The following is an 18638-nucleotide window of genomic DNA, read 5'->3' on the forward strand; positions in this document are numbered from 1 at the left end:
TGGTTGTAGTTTTGGGAGATTAGTCCTGAAAAGTGTTCCCTGAGGAGGTGTGGATTATGGGATTATAACCATGTTTACATCTTATGATAGAAATGGGAATTGTTTTAAAGTCCCTATGTATGTCTCCTGTGTATTCATGAAGGGAGAGAGGTCCTTTCAGGTTTCAGTATGTTGAACATTCGCATTAGGGAAGAGATTACACATTCGGTTAACAGAAACCCTTATTTACAAGATGATAAGGATATAAAAATCCTTGCTGGGAGACCTACAAGCAAGTTTAAAGTACAGGTTTTAGAATAGTGGGCATCTTGGAAGTGGGTGTTGTTAGCAGCTTGTGCACAAGAAATTGTAAAAGATGTAGTTAAAATAAGATGTCATTCCAGTATTCCTCTGTGACCCCTCTGGTCATTTGGCCACGTTGCTGTGGGGTGGTTTGAAGAAGACCTCAGTATTTCCACAGCCATTACCTTAAGGCGAGTGTAAAGTTCTTACAACTGGCTTTGTTCTTTAAGGGCCCACATCTTAGCTGCCTGAAATTTGTGTTTGTACCAACTGAGCTGGTCTTTACTTTAGAAGGGTGAGTTGTCACGTGGATGAAGGCATGTGATTCTTATCCAGCACTGTGCCTCACTATAGAAAAATGCGCAAAGTTGGAAGTGAGGTGTCTGCAAAGTTTTATTGGTGTAATTGAAAGACCAGGCCTGAAATTAAAAGGCCAGGCATATCTGCAGTAAAAATCTGGCAACCATCTCAAATGAGATGTCCACAAAAGCAGAGTCAATTCCTCTTACATTTTCACTACGGCGGTGGTTGGGAAATTAGGAGCAAAGGGATAGTAGGCTCCTTTTTTTGCCAAGTTCAGAATGGCAATTGGAGGCAAACTGACAGTTACTGAAAGGAAGGGAGATCGTACTTCTAAACATGAGAGAGCCTGAGTTTTAACCATGCAACCAGGAGGATCTAAGGCATCCTGTTCACAAAAGTCCTTTTCAGGAATAGGCGTCAGCTTGAACAGGCGTATGGGATTCAAAAGACTGCCCTTTTATCCCATCTAGAGCTCAGTTGTCCATGATAGCAACTCGAAAAATTGGAAAGTGGATACTTCAGACCTGAGTACGTTTGCTAAGTCTGTTGGAAACTTAAGTGGACAGGTTCATGTACTGACTTGTTCATTGCTCTGCACTTAGTAAGGAGCCAAGATAAAGTTGAAGAGGAATGGTGACAAACTGGAGCAAACCCAGAAGAGGGCAGTCAGTGGCTAGAGGTTTTTGAACCACCTTAAGAGGATGACAGGTGTGGGAATAAAAAGGCAATTACAGTTGTCTGTTCACTGTCTATTCATTTTCCAACCTCTAATATTTTCTGGTTATAGAAGTAGTACGTTCAGCTTCTATATTCACATGTTTACCTCCATCAACCATCTGGTAAAGGTTATCAGCTCAGTAGTACAATGGAATAGACCTTTTCCTCCTCCCTATTAATATTCCTCCTATGCTATCTGACCCACAGAAATTAAAAGGAAGCTGACTTCAGGTCAGTGCAACATGCCTTTTAAACAATGACAGCCATGCATCACTGAGGTATTTTGGATGGACCTAAAGTGAGTCCATAGAGCCAGTCAAGGATCAAGTGGGGAATGGATGACTTTATCATGTAACATTTAAGTGCCTTATCTGTTGGGCACTTTGCAAAGCACTGGGGATTCAAGGGTGAACCAGAAGGATGATTACTGTCCTCTTGGACCTAACAACACAGTGAGGGAGAGTGACAAGTGATAAAGCAAATTTTTAAAAATAACACGATCAAATGCTGCTAGTTTACCCAGGTCTCAAAGCCAGATATAAAACATTGGATTTCAGGGAATCTCAGGGTGAGAGGTTAGGCTGTACATTCAGCCTCCTATTCTTGTACTCATCATCTGATTTCAAGTTTAAATGTTTTGTAGTGCTTTACATAAGTAGTTCTGGATCAGCATCAGAATCATCTCTGGAGCTTTCCCTAAATACACATACTACCTGACCCTGGAGGAAATTTAATTCCAGAACAAAAAGTAACTTTAAAAATTCTAATAACTACTCTAGGGGCACCTGGGTGGCTCAGTCGTTAAGCGCCTGCCTTCAGCTCAGGTCATGATCCCAGGGTCCTGGGATAGAGCCCCGCATCGGGCTCCCTTGCTTGGCAGGAAGCTTCTCCCTCTTCCACTCCCCCCTGCTTGTGTTCCCTTTCCCATTGTGTCTCTGTCAAATAAATCTTAAAAAAATTCTAATAACTACTCATAGAAATTTGGGCAACTATTGCATCCATAAAGTAAGAACATATTGTTGTGAAAAGGGGACAGAATAGGAAAGTTCTCGGAACTTAAAACAGTTGTGGAAGTAAATGTAATGGCTTATAAAAGTGATAGATGTGCGCAGACATTTCTACAAAGAAGACCTACAGATGGCCAAGAGACACATGGAAAGATGTTCAACATCATAATCAGGGAAATGCAAATCAAAACTACAATGAAATATCACCTCACACTCGTCAGAATGGTTAAAATAAACACAAGAAACAAGTGTTGGTGAGGATGGAGAAAAGGAACCCTTGTGCACTGTTGGTGGGAATCAAACTGGTGCAGCCACTGTGGAAAACAGCATGGAATTTCCCCCAAAAAATGTAAAAATAGAACCACCCTATGTGATCCAGTAATTTGCACTACTGGGTATTTACCAAAAAAATACAAAAATACTAATTCAAAGGGATGCATGCACCCTAATGTTTATTGCAGCATTATTTACGTTAGCCAAACTTCGGAAGCAGCCCAGGTGTCCTTTGATAGGTGAATGGATATATATACATACATAGAGTGGGATATTCAGCCACAAAAAGAATGAAATCTTGCCATTTGCAATGACATGGATGGAGCTAGAGAATACGATGCTAAGTGAAATAAGAGAAAGACAAATACTATATGATCTTACTCATATGTGGAATTTAGAAACAAATGAACATAGAAAAAAGACAAACCAAGAAACAGACTCTTAACTATAGAGAACAAACATGGTTGCCAGAGAGGAGGTGGGTGAGGGGCTGGGGGGAGATAGGGGATTAAAGACTACACATCATGATGAGAAAAAAACGATAAAGTATATAAAAAAGTGACCCTGAAGAGCCTAAATTAGAGAATTGCAAGATAAAACTGAGGAAATTTCTCAGAATATAATGATCAAGATATGGAAAAAGTTAATCATGGAAATGTCCAAGAATCAGGAGGTCTGACATTCATCTAAATTGCACCTTCAGAAATGAGAACGGGAACATGGAGACAGGAATAAAACCAAAGAAAACTTCCTGGACCGATGATGAAATTGGTGTTTTCAGATAGAAAGGGCCCGCAGAGAGTAAAGGTGCAAATGAGAGCAAAAATGAAAGGAAAACACACCTGGATGGGATCTCTAAGGAAAAGTCATTTATCAGAGAGAAAAACAGGTTACTTACAAAGGACTGTGATTCACATGGGCATTAGACTTCTCAAGAACAACTCTAGATAACAGAAGGTAAAATTGTAATGCCTTAAAAAGGATGCTTTTTTGTGTGGTCATGTGTATAGGAGATGCGTGGGTCCCCATTTTGTTCCCATAATTCTAGCTATGTTATAAAGGGTAAAACAAAGGCATTGTTTGCTTTCCATTCAGCTTTTCTGAAAAAGTTACATGAAAAATCTATCAAAGGGAAAAATAAATCCAAGAAATAGATGACTAATTAAAACAAAAAGCACCCAACCAAACACGAAACAGTGAAATAAATGCATTAAGAAGAAATCTTGATAATGTCGCTTTGCAGCACATTTGGAAAAGTAGATTCTGGGTAGAGGATCTTCAGGAAGAAAATAAATACTGTTACTCTGGTGTGCCTCAGATGAGATGAAGGCATGTAAAAGAGGTAAGTCAACACTTCGGGAAACACTAGGAGCTCCATAGGAACGATCTGACTCGTACAAAGCAAGCAAAAATAGCATTATTCTAAGCAATTCATGGAATAGTAAAAATAGTGTTTCTGAAAGAACCAACTCAAAACTTTTGGTCCAATAAAGCAGGAAGGAGAAGGATTAACTAATATGCTGAATTCATGTACAATCTCTGGGTTCACAATAATTTCCCCCATGACTTTGCTGTGCCGACTTTTATTTAATTATAGATAAGACTTTCCCTATCAACTGGTAGTAATGAATCACCTAAAAATTGGCTTAATGGGGTGCCTGGGTGGCTCAGTCCGTTAAGCGTCTGCTTTTGACCCCATGATCCTGGGATAGAGCCCCAGGACAGGCTCCCTGCTTAGGGGGGAGCCTGCTTCTCCCTCTCCTGCAGCATCCCTTGCTTGTGTGTTCTCTCTGTCTCTGTCAAATAAATAAATACAATCTTTAAAAAATCAGCTTCAGTTTTAAACTTTGTTCTTTGGTAGTATATTTTGACTTTTGAAAAAGTTGACTTAGTTTTACCACCTGGAAACTTAAGAGATTCCCTTTAAGAAACACGTTCAATAATTATTTTAAAAAATTAATGAAAACCCAAGATCTTATGTTCTTCAAACAGTATCTTTTTTTTTAACTTTAAAGGAATCTAATTTTAAATTCCTTTTTCTTTTTTGACAGGAAAAAAAAAAAAAGCGCCCTAATTCCTGTTTTGCAGAAGCATTTATTTGAAGTTCCGCAATTCCTTTAGGTTCCGCTTTAGTTTCCTTGCGTTAATAAAATTACACTGAACGCATTGTAAAAACAAAACAAAAAAGCCGAGAGCTGTTGAATCATAACGTCCGAGGGTAAACCTGGTCATGCGAATTGTGAAAAGCACTGATTTTGAAGCACAGATTTAAATGTGCTTTCAGCATGTTTGGTCGGTTGCATTCATAGCACCGTAAATAGTAAGATAAACGAGTGGCATTGGCACTGACTTTGAACAGTTACCGACGCTCCCATTTTCTTTAGAGTAGCATCAGAGAGAGAGAGAGAGAGAGAGAGAGAGAGAGAGAGTGTGTGTGTGTGTGTGTACTTGCGTGTTTGAGAGGCGATGCATTTGGATGACCTTCGCCCTCTTCCCTACCCTCAGCATTTCTTTTGCGGGGGGAGGGGGGTGTGATTAAGGGGGAGAGAGGGAGGAGAGAAAGTGGTTAGGGCAGCTTTCACTGGCAGATATCTTACAAAGGGGTGAGCTGACCAGGCACAGCAAGGCTGCCTGCTGGGTCTCCAGATAAAGCCTATCTACCGCTTGGAAGGCTGCCTCTGCGGCAGTGGTTGACTCTCACTAGTCAGGCAGCGCAGACCCTGCCAGCTTAACCCCCACGATCTCTCTAGGCCTAGACATGCTCGCTATCGAAGTCCGGGGCTTAAGAAAGGACTATGCCGGGCGCCTGGGTGGCTCAGACGGTTAAGCGTCTGCCTTCGGCTCAGGTCATGATCCCAGGGTCCTGGGATCGAGTTCCGTATCCGGCTCCTTGCTCAGCAGGGAATCTGCTTCTCCCTCTCCCTCTCCCCCTGCTTGTTCTCTGTCTCTCTCGCAAATGAATAAATAAAATCTTTAAAAAAAAGGGGGGGGGGGATATGCCTCAGAAATGTGGCAGGGCTCTCTCGTCTATCGCAGTTTACGGGAGCATTGTCAAAAACAGCTCTTGAGCGAATTCTCAGACAAATCTTGTACAAGATGTAGCGGTCCGAACCAGAAAGCGTTTGAGTTTTCATCGAGAATAGGCAGAAGAATCTTCCCTCCTCTTCTTTAGCCTTATGTTAGGTAACAGTCAATTTCTGCACTTTCTTCCAAACTGAGACGAGAAGTCTCCCGGCACGGCTTTTTGGGATTTGTAGATTCAGTTTATCGCTCCGCGTAGTTTCCGCTTCTGGTCACATGACTGGGGTAAATCCGCCACACCTTCACCCCGGCGACTCCTTCTCGGTCCGTAGACCGACACGTCACTCCTCGGCTCTCAACCAAACTGCTCCGAGCACGTTCTTTCCGCGCTCTCGCTCTCACGAGCAAGCCTATCACAGCTCGGCGGGAGCACGAAGTCCCGCCTCCTGGCTGCTAAGTGACATCTGTATTGTCCAGTTAAGAAGTGCGAGCGCGGCTTTGTCCACGCCTTTGGCTCTGACAGACAGTTCCGCAATCCTATCGTTCTTTCGAAGTGTGGTAACGAACCAGAGCCAGCCAATGGGGAGCGGTCCAGGAGGCGGACCAGGCAGCTGCCAGGGTTGGGTGCGCCGCTGAACGGATGGCAGAGACAGCGGAGCGGATTCCTGAGGAACGGTGGCCAGGTGAGAAGGCCTTAGGCTATAACTTGAGAATTAGCTGCAGGTGCAGCCCAGGTTGTTGGTGGCGCTGAACGAAGAGCAGGAGGTGGGGCTCTAATGGTGGCGGGTGGGGTGTGTGAAGCGGAGTTTAGGGCCTTGCAGAGGAGGGGGCGTGGGATGTGGGGTGGGGACATCCCGGAATGGAAGGACGTGAAGGTCCGCAATGGGGCGTGCGCTTTGGCTAGGAGGGTGTGCGAAAGATCGGATCCTGGGACTAGTCCTGGAGAGGAAGGCGCTCAGGACGCTGAGTGGTGGGGTGCCCGCGATGGGTAGTGTCGGAGGTGTGGAGTTATGTGAGGTGGGAGGCAGGGAGTTGGGACCTGCTAGAGTGAGCAGAAGAGGGGCGTGGAGGGGAGTAAAAGAGTGAGAGGGTGCGAGAAAGTGTGTAGGCAAACTGGGCTGGGGAGGTCGCCGTCTTGGGAACTAGAACGAGGGTGGGACTGGGATGCCACGGCTCACAGGCACCGTCGAGGAGAGCAGATGCTAAGTGTATGAAAGTGTCTTTGCCCTTACTTGCTCTAGCGATGTGCTCAAATGACCAGAGAGCACACTAGGAAAACTCCCTAAGGTCCTGACTTAAATTACCAGTTCCTGTACTCAGGTTTCAAGTAGAGGTTCCGGTGCTCTCATTTCTTCTGCTGACTCTTCTAGGCATGTGGCTCATACCAACTTCAGTGGTGTAAACATTTTTCTGTTTCAGGCATTCCAGAAAAACATACAAACCTGTGGGGTGTGGCAGGATTATTGACTTCCTAGGGTTAGGTGTTTATTTTTGATTGCAAGAGAGGGTAAAATTTTGGGGTTGTAATTTAAAAACACATGTAAAACTGCCCCTCTGGGACAGCTAACTGTGGAAAAGATGTTGGGGCTAGGAATGTGTGCTTCTTAATGCCTTCCACCTAGTCCGGTGTTATTTTTTCCCCTCCTTTCCTCCAGTAATAGTGAGGAAAAGATTGGGAGGGATGCAGGTTCCTTTTTTCCCCCTGCAGTCTTGAACAATGTTGCATATCCTTTGTTACTATATTCTTTATCATTTGGCCCTTGATCAGCTTATGGTTTAAGGAGGCAGCACTATCTTAAACAGAAATAGCTAACCTCCGTCCTTCAACATTTTGTTTTAATCTAGTATTTTTTTTCTTCCCTAAGCTTTTCTTGCTTCAGTAGGAATAATTTATTTTCTTTTCCCTTCAGATTTTCATCTAGTTGCATGAGCTATCTCTGAGATCAGTGGCTTAAATCAGCATTGTCAATTACAGACACGTCTTGAGATGGGCATTTGGAAGTGGCTGTAGATCTGAGCAGTAGTTGCAGTGTGATATATGGGATTGAAAGTGCAGTGATACACATATGTGTATCTTTCCCTCTTGAGTGCATCACTACCTGCAGTAGTGATCAGTCATGCTCTTTAGTTGACCCTTTGACCCCGTTGGGATTTGGAACAGAAAGAAGCTTGTAGCCAGTCAGTTGCTGCTGAAATGTAGGGCCATAAATTGGGCATATTCAGTCATGACTTATTTCTCTGATTTCTACTTTCATCTCTGTACTTAATATTCATTTCCTGCTTTCTTCCATACATTCCTGCTTTTTTCTAGAATGCTCTCTTTCTGGGGCACCTGGGTGGCTTAGTTGTTAAGCATCTGCCTTCGGCTCAGGTCATGATCCCAGGGTCCTGGGATCGAGCCCCGCATTGGGCTCCCTGCTCTGCAGGAAGCCTACTTCTCCTTCTCTCACTCCCCCTGCTTGTGTTCCCTCTCTCGCTATGTCTCTGTCAAATAAATAAATAAAAATCTTTAAAAAAAAATAGAATGCTCTCTTTCTCCATTTAATTATTTTTTTTCTCTATTTCCAGTCTTTCCTATTTTCTTTGCATCTCTTCCCCTAACCACCTTTTTTCTCTTCCCACGTTTGCTCCTTACTCCTTTTGTATCAGGCTATTGCCAGTAGCGATTATGTACTTGTTAGCTGTGAAGGAATAGGAAGCAGAATTACGGTGATAGAATCCAGTCACTCCTTTTGAGTCTTGACACATAGACCTGCCTTATGCCTACTTCCTTGCCAGTCAGTCATACCTCAGGCAAGGCTTGGGTGTTAGTATTAGCTCTGACCCTCTCTGGCGTGTTCATTAGCTCCTGTCTCCTTTATGGCATTTTGCCACCATAAAATATGAAAATTAATTAGATAAATTGGAAGTGTTTAATATCCTACACTGTTGACTTTTCCATTTCAGCCATTTGAGTGTCATCTGCTGCTACCCATTGATGTCAAGATGACTAAGCTGGGATTTTTGCGGTTGTCCTATGAGAAGCAGGACACACTTCTGAAGCTTCTCATTCTGTCGATGGCTGCTGTGTTATGTGAGTGTGCACATGGACCTCTCTTTGGGGATGGAAAGGAGAAAATCTTGAAAAAAGATCAAGAATGGCTTTCTTAGATGCCTTGTTCTTTTCAGTAGGTTGTGATGTGTTCTTTTTTTTTTTAAGATTTTATTTATTTGAGAGAGAGAGAATGAGAGATAGAGAGCACAAGAGGGAAGAGGGTCAGAGGGAGAAGCAGACTCCCCGCCGAGCAGGGAGCCCGATGTGGGACTCGATCCTGGGACTCCAGGATCATGACCTGAGCCGAAGGCAGTCGCTCAACCAACTGAGCCACCCAGGCGCCCTGTGATGTGTTCTTTTTACTGTTGTCTAATAGTATAATTTTATGAAGACAAAATACAGGAAACACAGGATTATAAAAGTCAGGTAGAGATCATCTGAGAAAGAATGGGAAGCATGCTGTGCTAATTCTGTTTTCTCATAGGGCTGGAAGATATACTGGGGACCCTTGGACACTGAATTTTATAAAAGACAATTGTCTTCAGTCTAGTTGCCTACTCTAGTATTTCTGAAAATCTCTTCAGAACTTATTCTGTTTTTTTAGATTTTCTAGCTCTTGATGAGTTATAAGTATAATCTCTTAGTTTGCTCCAAAGTAAAGGTTAGTTGTGGGAAGGGGAGGTCAACATATAAAAAAAGTGATCATGTAAGTTGAGTGCAGTATTAATAGGTGAATGCGTTGTCACAGGCCTTGGTAATAAGTAGTTAAATGTGTCCTACCTACGTGGAAAGTGTAGGTGTCATTGTCAGGGGAAAGTGAACTTGTTTTTGTTTCTTCTGTGTGGGAGAGATGGATAAATACTTTATTCACGGTTTGTTTTTTTTTTTAAGATTTTATTTATTTATTTGATAGAGACACAGTGAGAGAGGGAACACAAGCAGGGGGAGTGGGAGAGGGAGAAGCAGGCTTCCCGCCAAGCAGGGAACCCGATGTGGGGCTCGATCTCAGGACCCTGGGATCATGACCTGAGCCAAAGGCAGACGCTTAACAACTGAGCCACCCAGGCGCCCCAGGGTTTTTTTTTTTTTTTTTAAGTAAACTCTACCCCCAACATGGGATTCAACTCATGACCCCAAGATCAAGAGTCACAGGCTGTACCAACTGAGCCAGCCAGGCACCCCTATTTAGGGATCATTTTACGTTTCCTGTGACTTCTGTGCTGGATAATATTATTGTCTCTATGATACTATAATCTATTATTTTTCATGGCAGACTACCATTAAAATACTAACTTTGGTTTACGCAGCGTTCTCCACTCGTCTCTTTGCTGTCCTGAGATTTGAAAGTGTCATCCATGAGTTCGATCCGTGAGTACTTTTGCTTGGTCTTTTATTTGCTTTGGGAAGCTTCAGGTTCATGGGTTTCAAATTTCAAATTCTAATCAGCTCTTGGTGATGGGGATGTGCTTCCTACATATTTAGGGCAAAAAACCCTCAAGTTTTCCAAAGGAGATAATTGCTTCCTTTTGAGACATTTCTGTTGGAATTAACCAAGTGAGTATCCCAAACTCATTATCTGGCTACGCTAAGAGAAGTCTGGCTACTCAGCTTGGTCCACAGTTAGTGATACAAATTGAGGGAAAGGGGCCTGGTCTGTGTTTAAGGCTCAAAAGAAAATCACAAATCATGAACTTGAGATTTATGACTTTTTGTTTAACAATTTATATGATAGAAATTGGGCCTGTTGGCTAAGTTCTAAGATATTGGGGAAAATTTAAAGCCATGAGTTTGATTAGGGATTTTAGGTGAGTATTCATTTTGTTTCAAGCACTGTTTTACAGGTTATCTCTAAATCCTTACAACCCTATGAGATGGAGGTGCTATTTTCTCCTTTATATAAATGAGACTGAGGCTAGGAGAGGTTATTGAAGGTTACATGTTTGGAGGAGCCAAGATTTGAATCTAGGTTTGTCCATCTCTAGACACTAGAGTCACTATGTTGTATTGCCTAAAGTTCAGGCCTAATTAAAAATTTGGAAAGCCAGAATCATAGATTCTTTAAGTGTCATTAATATTTTAAAAATAACATATTTTAGCTTATGGAGCATTGATTCAAAAGTTGATTTGCAAATTTGTTATTTTGTGTAGGTATTTGAAAGCACTTTGGAGGCACACAAATATATTCTTTGGGGCCTCTCAGATCAATTTATATTTTTTTCTCATGAATGAGAAAACGTATCCTTTTGTTTCTTGATCACCAGTCTGTTAAGGCTTTTTCTCAGATTCTCTAGATGACAAACATTGAGGCAAGATGGTCAGGGTAAATGAGACAGTCTGCTCTGTGGCCATAGACCTAGAAGGAACTGTAAAGATCTTGTGATTTGATGCTTTCTTTTGTGGAGCAGGAAACTGATGCCTGGGTTGTGACCCCAGTCCAGACCTCTTCCCACTAATTTATACATCCTCTGCCTTGCCCTGCCTGCCCGTAGGTGAAGGACATAGTTCTCATACATGTCGACTGCCTGCTACCCTCATTCCTGTGTTTCTCTGACAGTTACCAAAATAACATTCATTAGCAACAAACAGAAGGATAGAGATTTCTGCCATCTGCTACTTCTGCTTACTTCAGCTGCTAAAACTTGACTGACCAAGAAGGAAATAGGGTTAGAGGGATGGGCAGGAAAGGTGGTTAGTCATCATTACCTTTAGTAATTAAAAATTCCTTTTATTTATTTATATTTTTCCTTTTTTTCTTATTCGTTTTTACTTTTTTAATTAAATTTTTATTTGAATGTAGTTGGTACACAGTGTTACATTAGTTTCAGGGGTACAACGTAGCGATTGGACAAGTTTTATACACTATGGTGTGTTCAGCACAAATGTAGCTATCATCTGTCACCATACAATGTTAGGACTATATTCCTTATGCTGTGCCTTTTATTCCCGTGACTTATTCATTCCATAATTGGAAGCCTGTGCCTCCCATGCTTTTTCATCCATTTAGCCCATCCCCTCAACCTCTGCCCCTGTGGTAACCAGCAGTTCGTTCTGTTTTTACAGGTCTGATTCTGCTTTTTGTTTATTATTGTGAAATCATATGGTATTTGTCTTTCTCAGTCTGACTTTCTTTTAGCATAATACTCTAGGTCTTTCCATGTTCCTGCAAATGGCATGATCTCATCTTTTTTATGGTTGTGTAATATTCCATCGTATATATTATGTGTATATATTTGTGTGTGTGTATATACCACATCATCCTTATCCATTCTTCTATCAGTGGACTCTTAGGTTGCTTCTGTATCTTGGCTACTGTAGGTAATGCTGCAGTAAACATATGGGTGCTTTTAAATTATATATATTTTTTATATATATTATATATCTTTTTAAGTTAGTGTTTTCATTTTCTTCAGGTAAATTCTCAGTAGAGGAATTACTAGATCATATGGTATTTCTGTTTTAAATTTTTTTTTTATTTTATTATCTTTTTAATTTTCGACAGAGAGAGAGAACGCAAGCAGGGGGAGTGGGAGAAGCAGGCTTCCCGCTAAGCAGGGAGCCCGATGTGGGATTCGATCCCAGGACCCTGGGATCATGTCCTGAGCCGAAGGCAGATGCTTAACAACTGAGCCACCCAGGCGCCCTCTGTTTTTAATTTTTGGAGGAACCTCTGTATTGTTTTCCACAGTGGTTGTACCAATTTACATTCCCACCAGCAGTGCATGAGGGTTCCTTTTTCTCCACATCCTCACCAATACTTGTTATGTCTTGTCTTTTTGATTTTAGCCATTCTGACAGGTGTAAGGTGATACCTCATTGTGGTTTTGATTTGCAGTTCCCTGATGATGAGTGATGTTGACCATCTTTTCATATGTCTGTTGGTCATTCTTATTTTTATTTTTAACTTTTTTAATTGTCATTTTCTCTTCTTTTAAAATAAGAAACTTAAGAGGTTACATACCTTGGACCTAAAGAATTGTGTCCTTCCCTCTATAACTCCAGGAATTTGTATCAAATATTTTTTTGAAGATCTTATTTTTAAGTAATCTCTACACCCAATGTGGGGCTCAAACTTACAACTCTGAGATCATGAGTCACATGCTCTATCAACTGAGCCAGACAGGCACCCCTCAAATATTTTTATGTAATTTATATTTTTATGCTATTATGTAGGTGGCATCCAGAACTATTTTAAATAACATGAGTAGGACTTCTAAGTTTAAACACTCATTAAGAAGTTTGTGTTGCTGGGTTGATTAAAAAAATTGTAAGGTGTATAGGTGTTATACCAACATCTTTAGAGATGCTCATCACTTGAAGTTATCTTTGTGTCCTCCTATGTGGTATCAAAATGTTCTTTTTTATGTTCCTGTTTCTTGGAAAGGGCCAAATTTATTGGTGCCTACATCTCAGCTGTTTTATGTTTGGTGCTTGAATTCTCTGGTGCTAATGCCTACTAATTGCCAGGCTGGGAAAGTATCCTGCTTGAGTTAGGCTCCAGTTGCATTTTCTTCTTAGAGAAGCAGTGCTTTAGTTGAGACAAACATGGAGCTAGAAATGAGCAGACTTATGGTAATATAAAATTATTTTCATACTTGGCCTAATTTTTGGTACCGAATTGATTTTTATTGGAGTAAGGGTAAGTTCCTCAATTATGAAACCTGAGGAACAAAATTCTCTGCAAATTGGTACCACTATGTGAGTATGAAGAGGAGGAGACACAGATCATTTCCTTCTTGCCACAGGTACTTTAATTATCGGACTACCCGGTTCCTGGCTGAAGAGGGATTTTATAAATTCCATAACTGGTTTGATGACCGGGCCTGGTACCCTTTGGGACGAATCATTGGAGGAACAATTTATCCAGGTGAGAGGAACAGGATTTTTTTTTTTTAATTTTTTAAGAGAAATCAGGCATTCTACAATAAGGAACAGTTTCTCTTATTTCTAATATCTTTATTTTGTGACAATTGTAACTTCATTCTGATTACAGATCCCTAAAAATGGATCTTATATATACAGGAGAATATATATGGGAGATGGGGATGGGTGGATTTTCATAAATTCTCGAATTTATAGGCCTAGCACAGTTGCAAGGTATTAGTATTTATGGTGGTTTTTTAGGAGTTGTGTTATCACTTTATTGATACTTTGATTTTCTCTTTCTCTTTCCCTTAAGTTCTTGTCTTACTAAGATAACCTAATGGGGTTTCTTCTTCCTATTACAGGCTTAATGATCACGTCTGCTGCAATCTACCATGTACTCCATTTTTTCCACATCACCATCGACATTCGGAATGTCTGTGTGTTCCTGGCCCCTCTCTTCTCTTCCTTCACCACCATCGTCACATACCACCTTACCAAAGAGCTCAAGGTGAAGGATTTGGGGTGATAGGCTTGGGAATGAATGTTGTTGAACCTCTCCAGCAGATGCTAAAGGGTAGGGGATTGAGAGCCTCAGAAGGGCAGGGAGCCAGAGACTAAAGACAGCTTTGGCTAGGCTAAATTATTGGGTTCACTCCAGCCCCTTCCTAGAATATGTGGTTTCTCTTTATTTCTCCTTATTAGAGAACATTTGAAGGTCAAATATAAATTTCTACATAAGGAAAAAAAAACATTTAAAATGTAAAATGTGAGCTTTAGATTTTGAAGTTCTCACAATCTAAGGGAGAGGAAAAATAACTACAGGAAGTGTTCCAAAATGGTTAATTTTTTCTACTGGCAGTGCACATTTAGCAATTATTTGTTGATTTTTTTTAAACATTTATTTAAAAGTTATTAAACCACTTTTGTAGTAGGCTCTAGAATACTGACTCTCTATTTCTAGGTTTCTACATTGCTGATCCTGGTTCCTTGGATGCTATTCTTAGTTTGTGGCTATGGTGTCAGGGAGATACCTGAGAGGTGATAAACTAGTAGGAGGTCTTGGGACACTTGAGTTTAGTTTGGAAATCTTTTCAGCCTTCTCTTTGCTGCCCTGTTCCAAATTTGACTCTTCCAACAGACAAGTCCTTACTCTCTTTTGGAGTGTGAGTTATATTTCGAATTTCCTCTCTTCTGAGCTCACAGATTGCCTTGTGATATTCCAGCTTTATTATCCAAGCTCCTGGCATCTTTAGTCCAGATAGATGATCACCTTTTGGCTTTTTAACTTAAATAATAGTTGTCTTCCTTTGATTATCCTTGCCCACCTCCTAGAGGTGTGACTGTTCAGGAGTGTGCAGATATTATTAGGGATTTGGGACTCATAAGCCTGGGAATACTCCAGCCAAACAGCCCATTTCTGGGGCAGTGTCTGATGTCTGACAGCTTACATGATTTGCCTGTCCTTAGCATATGTGTATTCAATTTCAGAGAAACTGGTCTCATCATGGGGAATTCGTTGTGAAGTTTTTAGCTTTCTTGTGCTGCAAACATTTCTAGCATTTCTAGCATCACTTCTGCCTTGGAAAGTTTTGGACTGTTCCCTGGGCCCATTTTAAATAGAATGGATTAGTAGATCCTCTCTTCTCTCTCAGGAATGGATGGCGTTAACTTCCTGTTACCCCTCTTTTCTTATAGGACGCAGGGGCTGGGCTTCTTGCTGCTGCCATGATTGCTGTAGTTCCTGGGTATATCTCCCGATCTGTGGCTGGCTCCTACGATAATGAAGGTAAGACTTAAAATGCTGAAGATGATCTGTTCATTTCATTATTCAGTAGATCTTCAGGAAGTGCAGTAGAATCTGAGTTCATATCTGATGTTTAGCAGTAGCAAAAATGGTATCTGGGTGAGGAGATTAGAAATGGGCAGGAAGGGACCTCAGACAAATTTATAATCTCTCTGTCTGTCATCTCCTCCGGAAAGGTAGCTGGTAATTTTCCTTATATAAGGTCTTTTGCTCTTCTCTGGATTCATAAAAGTGGAGTTAGTTCAGTGTTGAATGTTACTGTTATTTTAACATTGTAATCATTTGCTTTTTTTTCCTAGATAAGAGAGATGGGTATTCTTTATGATTTATTTATTTTTTTAAAGATTTTATTTATTTGAAGGGTGAGAGAGAGAGCACGAGTGGTGGGGAGGGGCCGAGGGAGAGGGAGAAGCAGACTCCCTGCTGAGCGCGGACCCTGATGTGGGGCTTGGTTCCAGGACTCCGGGGTCATGACCTGAGCCAAAGGCAGTTGCTTCACCAACTGAACCAGCCAGGCACCCTGAGAAATGAATATTCTTTTTTTTTTTTTTTTTTTTAAAGATTTTACTTATTTGTCAGAGAGAGGGAGAGAGCGCACAAGCAAGGAAGACGGCAGAGGGAGAAGTAGGCTCCCCACTGAACAAGGAGCCTGATGCGGGGCTTGATCCCAGGACCCTGGGATCATGACCTGAGCGGAAGGCAGATACTTAACTGACTGAGCCACCCCGACACCCCCAGAATAGTATTCTTAAATATTATGCCAGTACGGCCTTTTATTGAATTGTTGTTCTGTTCTTTCTGCAGGGATTGCCATCTTTTGCATGCTACTCACCTACTACATGTGGATCAAAGCAGTAAAGACTGGTTCCATCTATTGGGCAGCCAAGTGTGCCCTTGCTTATTTCTACATGGTAACTTTTCACTCCTTTCTTCCACGAGTGTCTCTATTGGGATCAACTGATATAAGCTGGAAATAGCTCTTGGGCTTTGAGACCATGGATTGGAGGCTAGAAGTCTTTATTGTCTTATGTCCCTACAAAACCCAATCCAAGGCAGGTGTGGATATCTATCCATTGTATAATAGCAAAGTAGAGATAATGTTTTTAATTTTTAAAGTTCTCCAAATACCGTATGTCCTATGGGTACATATTGGTTATATTTTTTCCTGTTCAATCTTATGTATTCACTTCTCCCCTTAACTGCTTCCTCTTACTATGTATCCTTAAATCCTCCATATAATGTTATAATAGATTGCATCTAGATTAACCCTGAGGGTTGGGTGCTTCTTTTGTGATCATGATGGCAGGAGGCATAGGGAATAGGGGATTGAGTTACAGTAATAGGTGTGAATTTGATTTTCCTATTTAAGGAAACCAGTTATTTAGACTCTTTAAGCCACTTGGCTTAAAGGAAGTTTATAGTTACTATAAAGAGATATTCTTTGCAAGGTCGTAGGTAATATCCTAAGGTGTAGTGGGGGCCTGAGGAGGAATGCTTAGAGGAACTCTTCTTTTTTTTTTTTTTTAACGATTTTATTTATTTATTTGACAGAGAGAGACACAGCGAGAGAGGGAACACAAGCAGGGGGAGTAGGGGAGGGAGAAGGAGGCTTCCCGCCGAGCAGGGAGCCAGATGTGGGGCTCGATCCCAGGACCCTGGGATCATGACCAGAGCCGAAGGCAGACACTTAACGACTGAGCCACCCAGGCGCCCTGAGGAACTCTTCTTTTTTATCCTGTCATAGGTTTCTTCATGGGGAGGTTATGTGTTCTTGATCAACTTGATCCCTCTCCATGTACTGGTGCTGATGCTTACAGGACGTTTCTCCCACCGGATCTACGTGGCCTACTGTACTGTTTACTGCCTGGGCACCATTCTTTCCATGCAGATCTCCTTTGTGGGTTTTCAGGTGAGCCCTAGACTGAGTAGAGTTTTTAGCTACTTCTACTTTCTCTAAACAGCTCCAACCAGCTTGACTTATCTTGGATTCCAATGAAGAGAGTAAGACTTACTCACAGTCTAACCTTGGACTGTTGTGCTAACTGAAGCAACAGAATCATTGGTCATTAAAGTCTCCTTTCAGGGTGCGTTAATATTTGTTCCATAAAGTTTGAATTGAATGACTGTTAATTGGGCTTAGGTTTGTTGGAGGAGAGATACTTTGATCTGAGTTGATATAAATGCAAAGTTATTTGCAGTCCTTTTTAATGTTGATGAGTCTACGCATTAGTAATGACCCCTGAACTTCTTGATAGGGCCTGTGTGAAAGTCCTTTAGGAAGCAAAACACAAATGTTGTAACCACATTACTCGTAGGTTAAGAGACAACTATGAAACCAAAGAGTAATGTGTGGTGTGTTTGATTTCTCATGTAAAATTCTGATGGAAATGGAACCCTTATTCAGAGTTCAGCAGTATTTTCCTTACTGTTCACCTAGTGTATGCAATTTACTAATCAGTGAAATATAAAAATTAAAAATATGATCCTGGTCCTTAAGGGGTCCTTAAGGGAGTTACAGTCTTGCAGGGAAGGAAATACATGCAGGTGTCTATATTCTGTAATATAGCAGTTCTGGAAATGTAATTCCTGGACCAGCAGCATCTGGGAACTCGTTAGAAATGCAAATTCTGGGGGCAGCTGGCTGACTCAGTAGAGTATGCAACTTGATCTTGGGATTGTGAGCTTGAGCCCCATGTTGGGTGTAAAGATTATAAAAAATAGTAACAAATTTCAGTATTCTGAAGAAGCAAATGAACTCCAAATTTTTTATTAAAAAATGGAAATTCTGAGGCTTTATCAGAGACTCACTGAATCAAACTCTAGGGGAGGACTCCAGTCCGAAATCTGTGTCTTAACACCCTCTTTTCTTTGCCCTCCCCATGGTTATGGTGCTCCCTAGTTTGAGAACCACTGGTCTAAACAAAGAAGGAATTTATAAGTAATCTAAGAGATCTAAAGTGCATGGAACATAGAGAATAATGGATTTCAGTTTAGGCAGATTAGGAGGAAATGGTATTTGCATTGGGCCTTGGGTGATGAGAAATTCTGTGAATGTAAATTTTGGGAAAATGAGAAAATTGCTGTCTAGGCTAAACAAATAGTCTGAGTAAAGGCCAGAGGTATGATAATGATAGAGTATGAGATGCTTTGGAGGATTCCAAATACTCTTTGGAAAATGCAGCAGGCGAATTAGACCTTCCCCTCCATTGGCCCTAATTCCTCTGAGGCGTCAGAACTCATTTGACCCTTTTTTGGTCCAAACTAGGTCGGGATAATTCAGGTCTAGGCTAGATCCATTGTTTTGCAGCATTGTCACATATATGCTTTTACCTAC

General features: G+C 41.3%; 1 protein-coding gene across 1 annotated transcript in view; it reads left to right on the forward strand.

Annotated features, from left to right (window-relative positions):
- Positions 1-6212: 6212 nt before the first annotated feature.
- Positions 6213-18638, forward strand: part of STT3A (STT3 oligosaccharyltransferase complex catalytic subunit A) — a 30015-nt gene continuing 17589 nt past the window's right edge. The window contains exons 1-8 of the mRNA XM_027579834.2: positions 6213-6286; positions 8550-8676; positions 9945-10005; positions 13380-13501; positions 13863-14008; positions 15196-15286; positions 16109-16215; positions 17049-17213. Of these exons, the coding sequence (XP_027435635.1) occupies positions 8589-8676; positions 9945-10005; positions 13380-13501; positions 13863-14008; positions 15196-15286; positions 16109-16215; positions 17049-17213 (780 nt within the window). The 5' untranslated portion in view covers positions 6213-6286; positions 8550-8588. The remainder of the gene's footprint in view (positions 6287-8549; positions 8677-9944; positions 10006-13379; positions 13502-13862; positions 14009-15195; positions 15287-16108; positions 16216-17048; positions 17214-18638) is intronic.

This window comes from Zalophus californianus, chromosome 11, assembly GCF_009762305.2.
Source record: "Zalophus californianus isolate mZalCal1 chromosome 11, mZalCal1.pri.v2, whole genome shotgun sequence".
Classification (NCBI taxonomy): domain Eukaryota; kingdom Metazoa; phylum Chordata; class Mammalia; order Carnivora; family Otariidae; genus Zalophus; species Zalophus californianus.